Source organism: Emys orbicularis, chromosome 22, assembly GCF_028017835.1.
Source record: "Emys orbicularis isolate rEmyOrb1 chromosome 22, rEmyOrb1.hap1, whole genome shotgun sequence".
In the NCBI taxonomy this organism is placed as follows: domain Eukaryota; kingdom Metazoa; phylum Chordata; order Testudines; family Emydidae; genus Emys; species Emys orbicularis.
The window spans coordinates 12,985,044-13,006,883 of record NC_088704.1 but is presented as its reverse complement, the minus strand read 5'-3'; the positions used below and the strand labels follow the sequence as shown (position 1 = coordinate 13,006,883).

Genomic DNA, 21,840 nt, shown 5'->3' with positions numbered 1-21,840 from the left:
TCGAAGCACTCCTTGTGTGCTGTACCGGGCGGTCCCGTCTGCGCCTGGCATCCCGGGTCACAGTGGGTCCGGCCCTTCGGCCGTTCCCCGCGGAGCTGTGGCGGCGCCTGTCAGCCGGGTAAGCAGCTTGAGGGGTGCCTCGGTGGGGCGAGGAGCCTAGGGGCCGCGCCTGGGTTACCCTGTGTGGGGAAGGGAGCAGGGCGCCACCTGGGGAACTCTGGCTACAGAAGGGGCCTCAACCCCCCCGGTGGCCTTGTAGCTGGCAAGGGACTTCCCTCTCAGCGCGCCGCCAATTTTTCAGTCCGTTTCCCTTACCTCTGTATGACTAAAATGAAAACAAACGCTGCCACGGGATAGTGAAACACAGCCTGTTTTGCCAAAGGCATTTACAAATGACTGTATGTTACTCCTGCAATCCTTACTCACACAAGTAAATCCCATCAGTGGAACTGCTTGCATGAGCAAAGACTACATGCAGGAATAAGGTTTGTGGGACTGGGCCCTAAATTAGCCTGGCTGTTCTCAGTATCACTTCGTCCCACGCTGAAGTACTCCACCTCTGGGATGGAAGGTGGTAGCTGTTTAACAACGCATAGCATCACTATACAACAGTCCTGGACTTTTACCAGTATGGGTTGCACTTATTGAAAATGTCATCTATATAGCATGCATGTGTACCGTATATTTTGTGTCAATTTCTCCTACTGAAACCAAATACAAAATCCTTGGTAAAAGAAAGTGGCAACAAAAACAATTTTTTGTTGGTATTAGCAAAACAAGGTTTTTAGTAAAAGCAGAGTGTATTCTATAGATGTTTTTATTGCTTGCCCCAATGAATTTTTGAACATCTACCTTAACAATGTCAATTTACAAAGAATCCCCATGGGAACTAATATTATTTAAGTCATTTTGTTTATCCTTCTCAGATATCCTTAGAGAGAGATTTTCAATGTCTTATTTAGTAGTGGGCATGAAAATAGTTGGATGTTGTGTAACTCACCTCAACTTTGTTAAACTAAGTACATACAAATGCATAAGAACCTTTTTCATCAGTACATGCCAAGGATTTGGCTTTTGGGGACGTGAATGAGAGAAAGTGGATAAAAAACAAAGAACTATTGTTTACTGGTATGAGTGTTTAAATATTGTTTGTGGTCACATTGGAATAATTTTGATAGTGTTAATTCAGTACCTAACAGTCCTAAATGATAATATATAATTTAACAAAACTTTATTATAAGGAAAAAAATTACTTGAGTTGGTACAATGATTAACCTTTCTAAGGACATTCAGAGTAGGAGGATCTCTTGTTCTATAGAGGTTCTTGTAGCACCCTCATCACCGTAGCATCTGAGTGCCTTCTAGTATTGCATTAGATTATGTGATTAACATTTGTCACATGTCGTTTATTTTCTCTCTCATCTTCTTCCCATGGAAGAAATTGCAGGCACATTTACTCAGCAGTTGGGTGGTGCAATTCCCAGCTTGGGTAGACGTATACGTTCGTTATGCTCAAGCTGGCACCTAAAAATAGCAGTGTGGCAAAGGTAGCAGCTTGGGCTAGCAATCCATGTACCTACTGAGTGGGGGGTCAAGCAAGATTGTATTGGGGCGGCTAGCCTGACCTGCTGTCTGTGCCGCCATGACCACAGTGCTATTTTTTAGAACACTAGCTCAAGCAAAGCTAGTGCATGTATGTCTACCCATATGAAGTTTCCTATAGTCCAAGAGTTTTATGCCCAGATATATTGTATTGCTGCAATCCAGCAAATAGGTGATAAAGGCATGCAGGTCATATAATCTGGTCTGGATGAAATGGAGTCTTATCGGCAACCAGAGATGGTAGACAACATTGTTTATCATAGCACTGTGAGAGTTTACGAGTCAGGGAGGAATCCTAAACTACAGATCAAACTGACCAATTGTGGGTGCGTTCCTCCAACTAAAGGAGACTGCAGACTCCCATAGTGCTTTCCTCTGCTCCATCTTGCTCAGCTCCAGCTTTAAACAGCTGTTCTTCAACCCTGAGCTGATTTAATCCAAGCAATGGACCATCTTGGTGGAGTGGAGGAGTATTTGTCATTTTGGGGAAGATTCACACACTTTTTAGTGATGATTTCACTCTTTCACATAGACAAAAAAAAAAAAAAAAAAAAACCCTGGAGAATTTATTGGAATTCTTGTTTATAGAGAAGAGACTGACTTTTTCGGCCAAAATGGGGGTCACTTACTATGAAATATAATATAATGAAGACCATCCCATAGGAAATTCCCTGGCTTTAAGAGGCTGCTATAAACTATCCCCAGGATAGCCAGTACCATTTTATTAGACTTTTAGACTTCTGCTGCTGGGCAAGCCACTTCTGCTAGTTCATTAAAGAGATACTTCATATTATTTAACCTGACAGAGAAAAATGGGGTAAAAATGACTGAGTGGAATTTATGCTCTGTTACCCAGACAGTCTGCAGCTACATCAGGTTACTGTATTTTCAGGGGTTCCAATAAGTAATCCTTTAAATTGCATTTAACTGAACAAATATTCAGTTTTTGGCTCCAGTGCAAACAAACTAAAATGAATGGGGAAAGTGAAAACAATCAGGTCATATACCTGTCCTTTCATCCCTGAGTGTAAAATAGTTCAAGACATAGTTTAAAAAGTACACCTCTACCCCGATATAACGCGACCCGATATAACACGAATTCGGATATAACGCGGTAAAGCAGTGCTCCGGGGGGGGCGGGGCAGTGCGCTCCAGCGGATCAAAGCAAGTTCGATATAATGCAGTTTCACCTATAACGCGGTAAGATTTTTTGGCTCCCGAGGACAGTGTTATATCGGGGTAGAGGTGTAACTTTATTTGGGACTGCTCAGAGGCGGCACATGCAGCTCTTGGAAGAGGAAAGCATGTTGTATCACTCTGGATGACCCAGGAGTGGCTTTACTAGGCTCCAAAGGTAGCAATGTACATATTTCATGTCCAGGAAGACAGGGTGGACTTTGAAGAATGGGGACAGCAGCTTCTCTCCTCATCCCTCCCAAGAGAAAAAGAAGCTTAATATACTGTACAATAGTTCAGAGTGAATAATTAATGGTTATGTGCATCTATACTGTTGTTCTTGGTGTCACTGGTCCCTCCTCAGAAAGCACTGTAAGCTGGCTCTACATGATATTAAATTTCATTAGTTATCTTTAATCATTTTAACAACTTCTTCTTTGAGAGGCAAGTTTCTTGAGTGTTATAAGGATTTACAAGAGGGGCACAATAAATCAGTGAATAAGTACAGGCCTGCGTTAGTCTCTTGATGATACTTTGCACTGCTATAGCATCTTCCAGGTGTCCCTCACATGGTGCTCATGCACTAATGAAGCCGCACAACCCCTCTGAGTTCAGTAAGTATTGCTATCTCCATTTGACAGATGACTAAACTTGAGGTAAAGGAAGTTTAAGTGAGTTGTCCAAGGTCATAAAGCAAGTAAGAACTGGCAATAGCATCAAGGAGTCTTCATATCCAGTTGCCTGATCTAAGTGCCAGGCACTGCTTCTTTACTATTTAGAAATAGTATAGAATAAGTTTTAAAAATCTCAGTGTCTTCCTTTAAGCATGAGCTGTTAGTTACTGAACAGGACTGGCCCACTTAATGTTGGAGTCAAAAAGATTAAATCACAGCTAGAGAAATACTGAAGACGTTGTTTAGCATGTTCTGGGACAGAATCATACAATTTATTTCTTTAATTATCAACTGTCCCTAAAAACACAATATAGAGTTTTATCCAAATTTTCTTAAGGCAACCCTAGTATGAAAACAGTTAAAGTAAACATCAGGAGAAATGGATTAATGTTTTTGTGCGACAGATTCAAAAGATTATTCTTACAATACATACCAATATTCTATACAAGTTATCTCCTCAACCAGCACAAGTTTTCTGGAGAGTTACAAAACAGTACACATTTGAGATTTACTTATGTAAACAAGATAGGTGTTAGCTAGCTTCCTTTAACAAGTTTTTAGGAACATTTTTTTCCAAGACATAAGACATATTGATCTCAAGTTACATTTTAAGTGTCACCCTGAATCCCTACCCAATCTAAATTAGGCAATATAATTTCCACAGATTTGTAGTAGAAGTAAGGGGCTTTGAAATCTGCAACAGTAAAGGCTTCAAATAAGTCCTTTTTGTAAAAGAACACTGAAATTAATTGAGTTGTTCCTGATTATTCCAGGGCAGTGAGCAGTTCTTCATAGTTAGAGGAAAGACATGTACAATTGTGATGCATGAGAGTAACTGTGAGGTACTCTAAAAGTTGTCTGAAATTAAATAATTTACATTAGTTAGCACAGGAATTTCTGAAATTTTTTAACTTCTCTTTATAAGAATGACTTTTTAAAAAGCCTTTGGGCCAAATTCAACCCTGAGGCCAATGGAGTTACACCAGTGAATAACTTGTATCCTTTTTGTTGATTTCTCTAAAAAGCTTAAGGAATAAGAAGTCCATAATTCAACAACACATTAATTTCTTAAATAGTTTCAACTTAGAGTGAACAGTTGAATGTGACAATCTGACAGTAGATGGGCTGTAAGAATTACTGGAGTCCCACATTACTGTTCTCTGCTAGGAAAAGCTAATTCATTTCCCTTTGTAGAAGGCACCACTTTTCAGCAAAGTAGATCAGAATGTTGCTGGAATATAAAGGTGAGGGTCATTTCATACTAAGTGGACCCCAGTTCTGAAAGTGCCACTAGTTTTTAAAATTACAGGATCAGAAAATGCGTATTACACAATGGTATTAGATTTCAGTCCTTCTGCTCTCTATGCCAGCACACACAGGTTTCCTGAGGAAATGTTGCTAAACTGCAGATGTCAGCAGGAATTGAGAGTATGTGTGAATAATCAGATCTTGCCTATAAATACCTCAATTTGTAAAGAGACACGAGTTAGAAGGCAAGTTTATGATGCAGTTTAATAGCTGCCTGATTTTCTAGACTGTAAAATTAGCTGCCATGATGCAAAAGGTCATTTGATCCCATTGCTGAAAAAGGCACCCTATATTTTCATCCTTAAGTTTCTGATTATTTCCCCCCTTTTTTTAGGAGCAGGAAATCTACCCTATTCAGGTCTGCAGTCTGAGTCACTTTCTTCTTTGAAATTGGAGCTTTATGCATTACAAAGGCAAGTCCAGCTCCTTCCTTCTCCTGTTCCATAGCTGTTTCCATAGTAACTCTTCCAGCTGATGCCAGTGCAAGCACTGCACTCAAAGTGGCACCAAACCCTTCATGTCCTTGCCTGCTAACTGTTTTGTGCTAATAAGGAAGAGGATTTGAAAAATTCTGTGTAAAAACTCTTGAAAGCACTGAAAAGTACTGACACAGAGTGAACCTCATAAGGACACCAAAGCCCTGCAGTTTCCATTCAAGAGCCCCCTGATGTTTGTATATATTGATAGTTAAAGACTTTGCTATGAATCTCTCTCATTTTGAAATTCTCCTCACTGTGACTGTTACAAGGATCAATACATTTCTAATTTCTTCACCCCCTTCCTACTGAAGAGTGGCCTTGTGAGAATTTTCCAGGCAGGGATGTTGCTGTGGGAACAATGATGGAATATTCAGTACTTTGCATAGAGGACACAGACAACTACAACAGGAGACTAGCTCATAACATATTCCAGTTTTAGTCTGTTCAGAATCAGTCCAGGAGAAGCCATACTGGCAAGTCAGATTGCCACAAAGAACACTAAGACATATTTAGGGTGAGGAAAGGATGGGAAGACAAGTGAAAAGAAATTGAATTAGTAGAAAAGGATTTATTCTGCATTTATGGTCATTCATAGTTTCTTTCAATTTCACCCACCCTATTAAGTACTTAGTCACAAAAGCCAGACTCCAAATGGAGGCAGTGCAAATACATGACATTATTTCTAGCACTTACAAAAAGAAAATTAGTTACTTGTTTTACCCACCACACCTTGGATTAAAACTAAACATTTAAGAAATCTGAATCACTCTTCATCAGTGCTATTGATTTATTATTTTCACTTAATTAAGCTTCCACAACAAAAATAGATTGGTCATTTTTACTTGTAATTATAATCAGCTTTTCCTCTTACATGCTAACACCATGCTGCCCTGTTTAGGTTTCCAGGACTTCAGTAGAATACTTAAATAAACATTTCATTTACATTTTAAAGGAATGTAATAGAACATATTCTTTTTAGGTTTCACTTAAACAAAATCTAAATGTTGGGCTAACTGCTTGACAGTGCCCTTTAATTGATTTAGATACCCATATCTTTAAATTGTCAGGTAGATCAGTATTTCAGGGAAATGTGTAAAACTAATTCTATGCACCAGCAAACCAAGCACATGCTTGGGGCGGCACAATTTCAGGGGCGGCATTCCGGCCATCTTTTTTTTTGTTTTGCTTCGGCAGTTGCGCTCCTGGAGTTTTTTTTTTTTTTTGCTTGGGACGGCAAAAAACCTAGAGCCAGCCCTGATTCTATGAAGGAGGAAAAGGTTTAATTTCTCATTTAAAGAAACTTTAAAAGTACCTGCTGAAATCACAGTGCTCACTGACAGCATCAGAGACAGATCCTAAAGTTTGGGCTAGTTTTGGCCTGTGTAAGAAAGCAACGGTGAGAGAGGCTTCTTGTTATCATTGTAGCAATGTTTGTCCGTGTTTTAAATTGATAAATGAAAGGAGTAGCAATACTTCTTTCTGACATTATGACTAGAAGAAGTCTGAAGGTGCAGAAAACATGCTTCCACCATTTTTAATCCAATTCACTAATTTCAAAATTAGGCTAATATTTTCAAAAAAAGAACAGGAGTACTTGTGGCACCTTAGAGACTAACAAATTTATTAGAGCATAAGCTTTCTTGGGCTACAACCCACTTTGAGCCATTACAAACATTACAACTCCCACCTGTTCATGCTCTCTGTATGTGTGTATATATATCTCCTCAATATATGTTTCACTCTATATGCATCCGAAGAAGTGGGTTGTAGCCCACGAAAGCTTATGCTCTAATAAATTTGTTAGTCTCTAAGGTGCCACAAGTACTCCTGTTATTATTACAAACATTGAATCTATCTCCCCTTGTAAGTATTTTCACACTTGCTTCTTATCAAACTGTCTGTACTGAGCTATCTTGATTATCACTTCAAAAGTTTTTTTTCCTCTTACTTAATTGGCCTCTCAGAGTTGGTAAGACAACTCCCACCTGTTCATGCTCTCTGTATGTGTGTATATATAGCTCCTCAATATATGTTTCACTCTATATGCATCCGAAGAAGTGGGTTGTAGCCCACGAAAGCTTATGCTCTAATAAATTTGTTAGTCTCTAAGGTGCCACAAGTACTCCTGTTCTTTTTGCGGATACAGACTAACACGGCTGCTACTCTGAAATCAGCTAATATTTTCCTAGTTTTTGATTATTCTGTTCCATTTTATATGCCCAGCCATCCATCCTCTAACTGAAAAATGCAGAGAGCCTGCAATTAATTATAAAAGATAATAATGAAACAAAATTATTCAACTAAGTATACCAGTTGTAACTATAACAACATTTTTATTATGGCACTGCTGAGACTAGGAGTTTGTTAAAATACTCAGGTCCCTTCATTTAAGAGCTGTTAGAAACCAGAGGGTCCTATTAAAATTAAGTAGAAATTAGTTTTGCTTTAGAAAACTTAAAATCAGAAGTGGAATGAAGGCTTGAATACATACATACTGTGTAGTCAAGGCAATTAATACAACAGTACAGACTCCTTCAGTAAAGGATCCTATACTCCTGAATACACAGATCACCTTGAGCTCCTACGAAATTGGCTCCACAAGAGTAAGCACCAAACCCAGCCCTGGAAAGATAGGAGAGTGATCAAGATAACACTTCTTTAAACTCCTTCCCAATGAGAAACTTCAAGAAGATAAGCTTCCCTCTTTTGAGAAATCGTTATCTTGTCCACTGTGTTGCAGAACCAGTCTATACAACCTTTGCCTTCTAAAAAGCATAGCTAGAGAGAGGCAAATTATTTTGTCACTACACTTGACACACAGAACTAACTACCTAAAATATGTTGAAAAGTTAAAAAGCCACTAAGTTAATCAACCACATATTGTTCACCCTCATTTTCTCTTCCTAAGCTATCTTCATAACACCAGCGCATCTCTCTCAGATAATTGGTGTGTTCCTATGGATCCAAAACAGCCAGATATCTGATGTAATCCAAGTATGTGTGAAGGGTCGAAGGACAGAAGTGGTAATAAACATAGCTGTTGTATGACAGATAAGTCAGATACATTAACTCTTTTTGACAATGGGTGTAGATTTTCTCAGCCTACTTCTCAGTCCTGGCATCTCAGTGCTGTTTCATGACCCTTGAATTACATAATTGAGTATACTGCCTATAAGAGAATCAGGGGAGTATCACAGGCCTGATTCTCCTCTCAATTTTCTTTACACTGATATCTCCACTGACTTCAGTGCAGGGGCGTGCGCAGGGGGCAGCAAGCAGGGGCACCCCCAATAATCAGCGAGGGACACAGTACTCCCCTGCCCTGGGACTGCAGCAGGGAGAGAGGACTCCCCCTACCCCAGGGCTATGGCAGGGAAAGAGCTGCAGCCCTGCAGCTGGGGGAGTCCTCTCTCCCCAGGGTCTGGGTGGGGATGGGGGGCAGTGAGCTCCTCCAAGTGCTGGGGGGGGGGCGGGAAGTGAGCTCCTCCCGGGGCCAGGTGAGGAGAGGGGAGAGCGAGCTTCTGTGCCACCACCCCCCAAAAAAGGGTCAAATTTAAATTCCTTCGCACGCTCCTGCTTCAGTGGAGTCACTCTTGATTTACACCAGTGTGACAGGAGAATCAAGCCCTGTTTCTTTGCTGTCCCACGTATCTCACTGTAAAACCCGGACACGTGCAGAACTCACCAATGGTGAAGAAAGTAAACATACTACCACCAACTTGTTCAAAAGTGGCTGGCTGCAGTACTGGGACAAGCTCGGTCTGAAAAGCAACCCCAAGAAATCAGTTAAACATTCACTGAATTAATATCCTTTTTTAATTTTTATTTTACTAGACAAAGCTAATATTGCGTTTCCAAATGTCTGTATTTGCAAATTTCAGATGTATACATTAGTCTCTTGTTAGAGAACATTATTCTAAAATAGCATTAAGGTTTTGATACAAACCAAAGAATGGCAGGAATGTTAGATTTAAGCCTGCGAAGCATTAGAGTAGCAACTCCAGGCTCAACCTGGAATGGTATTATTCCCAGCAACTTTTAAATATACAATGAAAGCTGCTTCAGGTAGCCACCCAATGGACCAGTAAAATCAATTGTCAATAGAGGTTATTTTAACTGCAAGTTCAACAAAACCATATTGAAAACCTTGGGGATAATTGAATGGCTTAATACAAGGAGTTATCTATCAGACAGGAGGACCTTAGTAGAAATTTCACTGTACCAAATTATATCCATCGTCTCATCCTTCTATATTTATTCAATAGAAAGATCTCTGTCACACCAACACAGAGAAACTTCAGTAGAGGTTTCCTAACAGAAGATGTGCTTGAAAGAAATAGCAGGATGTTCTTCCTCCTGTTACATGTACCCTCCCTGATTGAACTAACCTCGTTGTCTCCATACTGATTTATACTTGCCTCTGGAGATTTCCATTACTTGCATCTGAAGAAGTGAGGTTCTTACCCACGAAAGCTTATGCTCCCAATACTTCTGTTAGTCTTAAAGGTGCCACAGGACCCTCTGTTGCCATTTATACCTGACTTATCTCAGTTGTCACCCTCCCATCATAGACATACTTATCAGGCACTTTTGGTGACACTGGACTGCTGCTGATTTCCAAAATACAGGCTGCAGGACCACCCTGCCATCACTACTTTACTTTAAATGAGCAGGCTGCTGATATAGAAACAGGAGTTGAAAATGGTACCACCTAGTTAAACCTTCAACAGGCCTTTCCTGCCATGTCCTTTATTGGAGTTTTCAGTCCTTCAGGTTTGTGCTGTCAGATCTTCAGGGGAGTGAAAACAGCTGCCAGTCTCCTTGTCAAAAGGGAACAGAAACTATGGGACAGGCTATGATTTCGCTCTTCTCAAGAACATCTCAGAATACTCAAATCAGCTCTTTAGGTAAGACACCTGCTTCATTTCTCCCTCTCAAAATTCATCATGCATGCATTAAATTAACCTCTACAAGTTTTACTAATTAAGCCTCTTTGTACCTCTGTAGGATGTAGAGCTGAAGGAGCGGAATAGTGATTCCAAAAACAAACACTATAACCTGGATGAGAAGAAAATGACGAGTCACATTATTATTCATTACTTACTACACAGTAAAATATTCCACCAATACACAACTCTGTTACGTGGTTACCTGAGGCATTCAACTCTTGGTCTCATATTTAAAGCTGGCAAAGGACTTGTAGCCACATTTCAAAGGTACTGAGCACCCAACAATTCCCAAGCAGTTTGGGAATAACTTAGAAAGTCCAAAATTAAAAGATCTGAGGGGACCATTTTCATAGGAAGGGACATGGTACTATTAGATGATGCCTCAGATGAACTGAATTTGTATTTTACATGATGTTGCAGCAGCAAACCTTAATCTGGAGACAAAGGCCTTAACTGCACTGAGAATTTTAAGGAGTTCTCCCATTGCCATGTAGCACCAACACAGCTCCACTTTTGCAAGCAATGGTGCAAGCAGAAGGGCATATTGCTGCATGAATTTTTACCACTGTATCATCCAGATCCTCTCAATGTAGACAAGGCCTTTGTCTCCTGACAATGTGATGTTATAATAGAAAATTTGATTCCATCATCTGTTTGTCTAAGCATGGTCTAACCCATGGTAACCAAGGCATAGGTACTCTCCTATGAGCATATTCCCTTCAAAGCTTTTCAGTATTTTAGTCCCAACCTGATTTGGACCATTTTTATATTTTGTAGGCCTCTCTTCACAAGCTTCTATTCCTTTCCCACTAGAGAGTCAATATCTATTGATGTTTATGCCAAATTTGCTACTGTATCTGGAAACAGGTATTTTATATTATATATGTTGAGAGCACCATTCTACCCTGTGATACATGGTATGCACTACTGTATATCTTGTAAAAATCAACATTTGCCTTTAAATATTAGTAGCTCTTTTAAGTGGCAATGGAGGCTAAGCGTTTCAGTGAATTAAACATTGAAGTTTCACCTCTGGAGAACTGGATTAGAATCTTAATTTGGTTCACAAGTAAAAGTAGTTTAATGGTCTCATCCTAGTCTTTAGAAATCTACCTGGATCTGAACACATTAACAAAAGTACCACATTGTTATAGGTCTCTGCTCAGAAGACAAGGATGTTGTGAGTCGGGATTGAGGAGCATTGTGTGGCTATAGTCAGTGCCATTAGTTTTATTAGTTCAGAAGCACTAAATTCACCTTTCAGAAATAATAATAATTAAAAGCTAATAAACAATATCTCAACTTACCCTGTACACAACTCTTCACCCTTTTGATAAAGAATTCAGGCTTTAATTATTTTTGCTCCTTTACTAGACTTAAGAGATTCTAAACTATTGCCCTGTTTTCTGCCATGGATACACACACCCCTATTAAATAGCCCTAAAACAAAACTGTGCTTACAATCTAAACTGTGATGGTGTTTGGGCACTCATTAGCTCAGGTGGTAGGCCATGTGAGTCAGGCAGTAATGAATCATAGCTGGGCTGATCAGATGTTCAAGAATCTGGGAGAAGTGCCATTTAAGAGAGGTTTTAATTCCAGTAATACATGGCTGGTAAGAGTGACAGAATTCTATGCCCTCTAGTTCATTTCTGCTATCAATTGCCCTTGGATTTCAAAAGCCCAGCATTCATCTGAATGGAGCTTACTTCCCTTAGGTCACCATAAGCACGGAGTCCCTTTATTGTAATGAGAATTGTCAGGATTAGTGCAGAATAGCTAATTTTTAATTGGGGGTAATATAATGCCGCAGTCTCCCCCACCTCTTAATATTTTAGTAAAGGTTAAAAAAAAAATTAAAAACCCACCTTAAAAGAACAAAATAAAAATCTTAACTTGTACTGACATCCTAACCATATCTGTGGTTGCACCACTACTCTTGGGGGGTGGGGGTGGGGGGGTAAAGAGAGGAGACACAGCTTAGATAAAAAAGTTTATGGGATAGAAAGGAGTTATTTCAATACAGAAACTAGAGCTTTCCTCCAGCTGTTTAACTACAGTGGTATCTATGGAAGCAAGGATGGGTTAAACCTAAATGAAGCCCAGATGGGCCAATATTTTGTTCCCCAAGTTGGCCTTCCATACAGTGTCTTCCTCACTCTCTTGCAATGGACTCAATTTCTCAACCAGTTCACCATCTCTTACATACCCACTTGATGTCTGATTTTTCAAATGTGCTGAGCACCCACAACTACAATGGGAGCCTTGGGGAGCTTTAGGTGTTCAGCACATCTGAAAATCAGATGTGGCTTCTCAGTGATTTGCTAGCCTCAGATTAAAAAAAGCCTAGCTCCTGGATCCTGCCTTACTTCACCTCATGACACTTGTCTGGCTGTGGCTGTCACATACATACTTGGACCAAATTCATTCCTAATATGATCCTGTAAAGTAAGTTACAGTGGAGATGAATTTAGCTCGGCATGTGCCCATGCCTGCAACAGGAGCTTGTCGCCAGGTGGCCCCTATAAGGATTCCAGCTCTGAGGGAGTTATTGGGAAAAATACAGGCGACCACAATCAGCAGTAGCAGTTTTGCAATGGGTGGGCACCTTATTCCTCCCCTATGCTCTTGGCGCCTTATTTACCTCCCCAGGGCTAGTGGGGTGAGTCATAGTTAGAGCTTCATGTGTGTTGCTCCAGCTGGGAGGGGGAGGCAAAAGGGGGCCACTCCTAAATCTGGCTCCCCCCTTCCTCCACTGTGCTCTGCCCCCTAAGCTCCCAAATTGCATGGCTATGATGCCCCCCATCCCCTTTGATCTCCCTGAGAGCCCAACGCTGCTGCTCCTGCAGCCACCGCTCACCCCAGCCAGGCAGTGTCTGCCCCCAGGCATGGAGAGTTATCTGCATAGCTTGCAAAGCACACCATGCACCACTGGGAGCCCTTCACCACCATCTAGTTGGCCACAACAAGCGAGACCGGCAGGCCATGGCCAGCGACTGGGCCAGGAAGCACAGCGGAGAAACCACTGGGGCAGGCTCACCAGCAGCTGTCCCTGGTCACGCTAGTGTGTGCAAGCGGCTCACACGCTCCCAGACAGGAGATGCAAACCACTGCAAGGAAGAGACTTGCACTTTCACGGGGATGGCACTGACACTAGCATGGTCAAGTGATTGCCCTGCTGTACGCTACCCCTGGGAAATACACGGGGACAACCAAGAACTCAGACTCTCACTATCAGAGCCCACTTTTGAAAAAGTTGGCCAAGAGACTTGCCCAGGGCCACCTAGCAAGTTGGAGGCACACTCAGGAACCCTAGCTTCTTCATGCTGTACCCAAACCACTACACCACACTCAAAGATCGAGCAGCTCCAGTAGAGGAAGTTCCTGTAACAGACTCAGTCTATGTGGGTCAGATTCTGCTCATGGTTGTAAACTTGTAAATAGGGAACAGTTCCTTTTAAACCAATGGAGTTACTCTAGATTTACACCACTGTGGCTAAGAGCAGATCCTTTGTCTTTCATATTTAGTTTTTATATTCGTTTGTTGTGTGCATGGGATTTCCATTAAAATTTTGAGGGAAAACAGGCTCCTCAGTTGGGCAAAATCCTGAAATCTTTATTCAGACAAAACGTTAACAAAATCCTTGGAAGTATTGCACAAGTAAGGGTAGAGTAAAAGCTGAATAAGATCTTCAAGATGTATCCTTTAATTTGGAACCACTAGCAGAGTTGCAGGAAAAAACCTGAAGAATCTTGAATTATGTATTTAAGTTTTAGTGGCAAACTAGGCTTAATGTTATAGCTTCTTTTCCTCATTTTGAAAGGATATTTACTCAATTTGTTTGTCCTGTTTTACTTTCTGATATTGCTGTTAAATAGTAAGTCTAGATACTTTGAACTATTCATGAGTCTCCAGGAACAGTGATTTTTTTCTCTCTGTTTTCTTTTAATTTAAAAAGCGAAATTGCTTAAATTATAGAAGATGAGAGGCAGGGAGCTGAATGGTAATATAAAGAATTTTGATAGATCAGTCTGAACGGAACAGTAGCAAAGCGAACAAGTAAACTGGTGATAACTTCACCTTCAGAGCTAAGAGGAGCTCTTCTGTTTCCTGTGGTCAAATCGCAAAGCTGCCAGCAAAGGAATTTTGTGTGCTCTCAGTCTCGGTAGGAAGAGCTGATAAAGGTGACTAGAAAAGATTTTGTTCCTCATGATACAACTAATAGACATCATTGTCACTACGTTCAGGTAAATTGGATTGTTCATTAGATGCTATATTTTTGTGTCCAAATGTAGTAATGTTTGAGCTGCCTTCTGTATTAAATGTGGTGATTTGGTATTTTCATACTTACTACAGCAATGGAGGCCCATGTATCTGAATGCCTCCCAAATATTTTAAAATAACAATCTCTCTCTCTTCCTTCACAGTGTGTAAGAGAATAATAGCTTATAGTTTGTCTGTTTGTATGTGTGCTGTGTTGTGTATCTTTCTGTGTGAATAACTTTTTTGGGGAAAGCTAACCTAAAGAAATGAATTTTGCATTTAGTTCTGGATGTGTTTGTTCTAATCTCTTGCAGAAGGATTCATAGTCAAGGTCCAATTCCTACAAAAGTTCTGTTTCCGAGACTCATGAACCTCTTCCTGTTGATCTATAGTTTAATTGTTTCACCTGAATATAGCTGTCGTAGGAAGTCACAGTCACAGAGGGAGACACGATCTCTCAGTACCTAGATCAGTCGTATGGAGGATTTTGAAAATCAGGACACAATCTGAAGCAGTTTCTGTATTCATTGGGAAGACAGTGGGAAAGTGAAAAGAACAGGAGTACTTGTGGCACCTTAGAGACTAACAAATTTATTAGAGCATAAGCTTTCGTGGGCTACAGCCCACTTCTTCGGATGCATATAGAATGGAACATATATTGAGGAGATATATATATACACACATACAGAGAGCATGAAAGTGGGAAAGTGAACACTGGAGTGATGCATTCATGGCAGCTTGCGCAGCTAAGCAGACTGGCATTTTATACCAATAGGAGCTTTTTTCAGGATGTGTGGTTCCACTCCTAACTATGAGTTGCAATAATCTAGGTCATAGATCACTAATGAATGGATCACCCTGGACAGAACTACGTTCGATAGGTGTAAAACCAGCGTAATGGAGTGAAGAATCTGTCCCTACATTTCTTGAGAGTACTAAATTAGAGTAGTAGTTTTGATAGAAAAGAATTACAGCTTAAAATACTATACATTGGTAATTGTGGACTGAAGCCAGTATTTAATGAATGTGTTTAAAACACCCAGTGCTTCTGTTTTTTTCTTGATTAAACTAATATTTACTAGCAAGTCTGCCAAAAAATAAGCACTGGGACCTTTAAACCTTAATTATACCATACAGCACTGTTTTTTTTAACCTTAGCCACCCACAGAATGTATTATCTTCACCGTGATTATGATGCAAGCTAATGCTGGGAGGGAAATGCGGAAGTTAGTGGGTCTCCCTCTGTCATTAACTGTCAGCTGGTAGAGTGGTGGTACAATAATTTAGACTTGCTGATGTCTTTAGACAGGAACATAGGAGTTTACAGGTTTGGGATAAATTGCAGTGTTGCCAACTTTCACAATTCTGTTGTGAGTGTTGTGATTTTTATTTATTTATTTGTTTGTTTATTTTAATTAAAGCCCCAGCTACTGGAATCAAGAGCTTGCATGAAAATCTTAGCTTTTTGGGGGGGTTTTAAAGTATGTTTTCTAGCCCTCGGGGTTGTGGAGAAAAGTGTATTGAAAACATTAATTGACTGCACCCTAATGGCTCAGAAAGCCAAATGCAAATAAAAGGACCAACATTCCAGAAGGATAAATCTCATCATTTTTGAGGGGCCTGATTCATGTTTTTTGAATGCTGGGATGGCAGTGCTGCTATTATTCACCATATACACTTTACACTTTAGTACTCTTTACTAAAGCTCTGAGCTGTCCCTTAGTACAGTCACATTGCTATCTATTACACACAAATCTCATGTTGTCTCCCCCTGCTCTTTTCCTTCTACATCCTGAGTAGCCCCAACTGTACGTTTCCCATACTTAAGGCCCATACAAGAGTCCTCATTCTTCTTGTGGCAGATAGCCACCTTTGCCCCATCCAGTCTCTCTGGTCCCACTTTCTCTGTTACACCTTCTGGAGGTAGCAGAATTACATCTGGTGTTAACCTCCTAATTTCAAAGGTGGAGCATCATGTAAGAGATTCTAGAGCAAACATTGATGTTAGCATGACGGGTTGTTCACTTCTAATCAAACCATCTTCTGCTTTATTCAGTAACTCTATAGGAGCAGAAAACAACTTTTTTGTCCTCTCCCCTTACTGTAGTTTGTGGCTGTGACTCTGAAGTTCTTCATTTGGACCTGTGGCTTCAGGGAAATCCTATGGAGAATCCAGATAACAAGACACAGGTCGTTCTGCTGGCCTGTGGTTCTTTCAATCCAATCACCAACATGCATCTGAGGCTGTTTGAACTGGCTAAAGACTATTTGCATGAAACAGGTAGGAGTAATAGCTTAGCTAACTCAATGTATAGCTCTGAGATGTGTTTCAGAGTAGCAGCCGTGTTAGTCTGTATCCGCAAAAATAACAGGAGTACTTGTGGCACCTTAGAGACTAACAAATTTATTAGAGCATAAGCTTTCGTGGGCTGCATCCGAAGAAGTGGGTTGTAGCCCACGAAAGCTTATGCTCTAATAAATTTGTTAGTCTCTAAGGTGCCACAAGTACTCCTGTTATTTCTGAGATGTGTGTGGTTGTGTATTTAGGTGAGTGCATATGTGTGAGTATCTGCGATTGTTTTGCTATGACAGTGTCTATATTCGGATTCCAATTCACAAGATGTAGAGATGGGTATGAGTGTATGCATGATAATAATTACCGGTAAGACAAAGAAGAATTTCTAGAGTTGCAGGGAATATAGCACAGTCTTATCTGTGGCAGTCGCCTCTGTCAGAGTGTATTCTTGTCCCCTCTTGTGGACCAGCACCAGTTTGTTGTAAGCAACCCCAACTCCTAGGTCCATGTGTTTCTAAGCCTCCCTGGGTCTGGGTAGTGACTGGTCACTGTTCCTACCCCTGGGTATTTCAGACAAGCTCCCAGAGGTAGACTCTGGGTCTGACACCCTTCTTGGTCAGTAGGATCCCACATTCTGGAACCAATGCCTCAGCCTTCCTGAGCCCTCAGTTGCTTAGATATATTCCCCCCAAGTCCACCTGGCTGTTGTAGCCCTGGTTTCTAATTAAAACCTTCAGGGTCAATCAGGAGATAGTCAAGGAACACAGACTTAGCAAAGGAATTTCTTAATCACAGACACTTAACTCTCTAGCCTTTTAAAGAGTAACAGATCTTTGAGAAACAACAACATCCTGAATGCACCCCCCAACCCAAAGTCAAATTTCATCCCTCCTGTGAGTCCTGGGTTTGATCAGCATCTTTAAACTATGCATCTTTTGCTGCCTTCTTTTGCCTGGTCATTTTGCATGTGCCAATGGCCTGGCCCATTGCGGAGAAAAGCAACCCTCTTTTAAAACAATCTCTGTCTCCCTGTTGTCTATGTGCTTCAGCTGGGTAAGTTTTGGGACTACAGCTTCTCCCTTGTCATTCAGAGTCAAAGACCCTAATGATAGAAAAAAACATTATTCTACTAGGGAAGAGTCATTCAATGTTGATAGCCCTTGATTGCTCTGTCATTGCTTCTCAGACATAGTTATTCCACTAGGTGTCAAGCCCCTGCTACAAAATGGATGCTCCAATCCACAAAGAAGGCTGCAATACAACATGAAGGTCACACTTCAAAACAAAGGTTATAATACAAAAGAGAGACACAGAAACAAAATGGGGTCCACAAAACAAAAAGGAGTTCACAGTTTGACACAGACATATTGTCAATCTATCACAGCCTCTTCTTCCCAAACCCTGAGACTATCACACCAGCTTTTTGTCGTCTGTGTCACCCACACTTGGCAGCATGATTCAAATTCTCTTGCATAGTTGTGCTCCATACATCGGCCAGAGTGCACAGCACTTTTCCAGTTCCAGTGGATTGGCTAACGGGGCTCTGTGGGAAAATGGCATTCAGCTTCTTTTAAAGACCATAATGACCATGCATATGAAGTACTTTATGTACAATACAGTGAAGTTGACATCTGCTCAGTCACTCTTTATGTTTTTGTGCGGGTGTGTTTGTCACGCAGGAAAATACAACGTAATCAAAGGAATCATTTCCCCAGTGGGTGATGCATATAAGAAGAAAAGTTTGATCAGTGCCAATCACCGAGTAACCATGGCAAAGCTTGCTACAGAAAGCTCAGACTGGGTGCAAGTTGATGACTGGGAAAGCAGCCAGAATGAGTGGCTGGAGACACTCAAAGTTCTAAGGTATTGCATAGCCATACACTGAAAAGACACGTATGCCTTTAGTAGGATCAGGACAGGAATGGTTTAAATGGCTAAGGGTCAGTTCTGCAACTCTTAATCACATGAACAGTCCCATGGAAGTCAAAGGGACTATTCATATGAGCAAGAGTTTTTCACATAAATAAGGGTTGTGGGATTAGGCCCCCACGCATATATGCTGAGACTATGAACACTTTAACATTTCTAAGGGCATATCATTTACATACTTATTTTTGATGACTTTTTAGCATTGAAGAAAGTGAGGGATTCATAATGGTGACTAGAGCCGAGAGTAGAGTGGGCCCATGCTGCCCAAGCTTCCCTCACTAAGCTCTGCTAATGCACAATGCTGCTCTTCCGTACTTTTAAAAGTAGTGTGAGAACCTTAAAGGAATGCCTATTTTTCAATCTTCCTTCACCCCCATGATGCTCCTGTGTCTGCCCTTCCTCTCCATATGGTTTGTGTCACTCTAACTCCATCCAATTTCTTCCTTTGAAAACATAAACTTACTTAATTGCTGATGCGTCTAGCGCCAGCACGTTGGCAGTCACAGGACTCAGATCTCACAGCCCATGGTTGAGGAAGTTCTCAAGAGACCTCTATGAAAAACTCAGGGTGCTGCTGCAGGAGGAAGTGATGAAATATGATTCAGTAGGTGGTTCTCTTCCCTATGTTATTGCACAACTTTAATACTCTTTAAAAAATTATTTATTTTGTAGATACCATCATCAGAAACTTGCATCTTCTAATCCTGCTAACAGTCTGCAGAATGCTGTACCTCTAATAAAGCCAGGCCGAAAGAGAAAACAGGAAGCAAATAGATACATTCCTGTAAAAAAGAATCAACTGAGTCCAGAAACAAAAGGTTTAGTATGTTTGCGAAAGAAATCCCCATAGCAACACACACTTATTTCCAGGCCATGGTGATCTGCCATTGGGAAGCATTTTTCTGATATTAGATCTCAGTTCTGACCTCCCTACTGAACAATGTAAAGAAAATAAAACATCTAGATTTTATGGCGTGAATCAGTAGTCTCTTTCATAATAGTAGACTATCAGGGTGAAGTAATCGGGTTTTACAATAATCCTTAGGATAACAGAAATCTGAACTGGAAAAAAAAACATTTAGTTTACTGAGATTTATCACACTACAGCTGAAGTTAAGGAATTGTGAGTCATAGGCTCTTTTTATTCAATGAGGAAAGGAAGGACAATAAGTCAGAAGTCCCTTGTATATCCAGAAATGGGGGTAGAGGTGTAATTTAAAACCCCATGAAAGTGGAGTAGCATGATTTATAAATTCCAGCTAACATCCAGATTGATTATTACTTCTTACAAAGATGTAATTTTATTATTCATCTCTATTTAACCTGAGCACCTGCATGAACTAAGATCTAACAAGCTTGCCAGTTTCTTAGTATCTTGGGCCCACCCACCCCCCCTTTTGGTTTCAGCCAATAAGCCCCTTCCAACTTTCCACAATGGATTTTTTTTCTCCAGTGTGGTTTTTTGATCCTTTAAAAATAATTTGTCATCTTAGTCTTCCCTGGCCAGAGCCTACTAACACCAGCCACGCATGAAGGGCAGAAACTATCAAGCCAAACAAACTTCTGTTGGTGAAAGAGACAAGCTTTTGAGGTCCACAGACCTCTTCAGCTCTGTATTTGGTTTCTCTTTCTCTAAGGAGAATCCCTTTGGAATGTCATCTAAGGTTTTAATAAAATTAGGATATCCTTCTGTATTTAACCCTTTTGTAGCTCCCCCCCTTGACCTCTCTCATCTTCAGTGGTGGATTGCTTCGTCACAAGGCCAGTGTTAGGATCATTCCTTAGAATATATTTTCTAGTGCTTTTTGCTCCCTTTGGAGACTATTCTATGGATAGCCTAATAAAACTTATTATTAGGATGTTTTTTCTAATACACTGTCCGAATGTTCCTTTTCCTAATTTCATCCCATTACCTCAGTATACCCAGGATATGGAGAGGTAGCGTAACATCCTTGCTGAGTCAGCAAATAGCAGTGGCTAAAACTGAATCTTCTTCCATTCCCTTTTTTTAGGTGTCCCACAGCTGAAGCTGCTCTGCGGAGCTGACATGCTGGAGTCCTTTGGAATCCCCAACTTGTGGAAGCTGGAAGACATCACTGAAATTGTGGCAAACCATGGCCTTGTCTGCATAACCAGAGCTGGAAACAATGCACAGAAATTTATCTATGAATCTGACACGCTTTGGCAACACAAGAATAACATTCACCTGGTAGAAGAGTGGATCACCAATGACATCTCTTCCACCAAGATCCGGAGAGCACTGAGGAGAGGACAGAGCGTCCGTTACCTGGTCCCTGATGCAGTCCGGGCTTACATTGAAAAACACAACCTGTATAGTCCAGAAAGTGAAGACAGGAATGCTGAGGTTATTCTGGCCCCTTTACAGAAATATGCTAGGGGGTGTAAGCAGGAACAGACACTGTAATCTAGCCTATTGTTATGCTGTGAAAACCTTATGCTTTAACGTGGGAAGATGTTTAATCTGTTCTAGTAAATCAGGTCTGATTTTGTAGCCCTTGTATGTATGTAAGTACCATTGAATTCAATGGGAGTTTTGTGCGTATGGGGATTGAGCTTTTACAGCACAGGTCTTATCTTTAAAAAAACAAAAAACAAAAAAAAAGTATGTTTTACCTCAGGTTAACTAACATGCATGAGCTATCCTGAGGTAAAGACACAGTGAGGACAAGGCATTTAGTTTGACCATAAGATAAACTAGGAAAGGTCAGCTCTGTTGACCTCACCAAGGGTATGTCTACACTGCCCCCATTACCGCGCAGCCATGGCAGCGCTGTGACATGGCCAGTGTAGTCACACTTTATCACTGGGGGAGAGCTCTCCCGGCGATTTAAAAAAAATAAAAAAAAACACCCTGAATGAGCGGTGGTAGCTTTATCGCCCAAAGCGCGTCTCCCGGCGATAAAGTGCTGTCTATACTGGCGCTTTTCAGCGCTAAAACTTTTGTTGCTCAGAAGGGTGTTTTTTCACACCCCTGAACAACTAAAGTTTTAGCACTGAAAGTGGCAGTGTAGACACAGTCCAAGTCTACTTCACAGTACAGCTAATATGTCTACACAGCTGACATTAAAGCGCTGCTGCGGCAGCGCTTTAATGTGGCTGTGTAGTCGTGGCTGCAGCGCTGGGAGAGAGCTTTCCCAGTGCT

General features: G+C 40.8%; 1 protein-coding gene across 2 annotated transcripts; it reads left to right on the top strand.

Annotated features, from left to right (window-relative positions):
- Positions 1–39: 39 nt before the first annotated feature.
- Positions 40–21,273, top strand: NMNAT1 (nicotinamide nucleotide adenylyltransferase 1). 2 transcript variants are annotated; one of them, XM_065421291.1, is made up of 5 exons: positions 40–118; positions 16,560–16,733; positions 18,428–18,611; positions 19,350–19,495; positions 20,690–21,273. In XM_065421291.1, exons 2-5 carry the CDS (start codon positions 16,616–16,618, stop codon positions 21,100–21,102), a joined length of 861 nt encoding a protein of 286 aa, XP_065277363.1. In that variant the 5' UTR covers positions 40–118; positions 16,560–16,615; the 3' UTR covers positions 21,103–21,273. The 2 variants fall into 2 exon arrangements, with proteins under 2 accessions (XP_065277363.1, XP_065277362.1); XM_065421290.1 differs by lacking the exon at positions 40–118 and adding an exon at positions 10,284–10,455.
- The last annotated feature ends 567 nt before the right edge of the window (positions 21,274–21,840 follow it).

Excerpts from the sequence above, each read along its gene's own strand:
- NMNAT1 (XM_065421291.1), top strand. The coding sequence starts at position 16,616 with ATGGAGAATCCAGATAACAAGACACAGGTCGTTCTGCTGGCCTGTGGT. Across the intron at positions 16,734-18,427 it reads AGACTATTTGCATGAAACAG|GAAAATACAACGTAATCAAA; the intron begins GTAGGAGTAATA and ends TTTGTCACGCAG. Across the intron at positions 19,496-20,689 it reads ACTGAGTCCAGAAACAAAAG|GTGTCCCACAGCTGAAGCTG; the intron begins GTTTAGTATGTT and ends CCCTTTTTTTAG.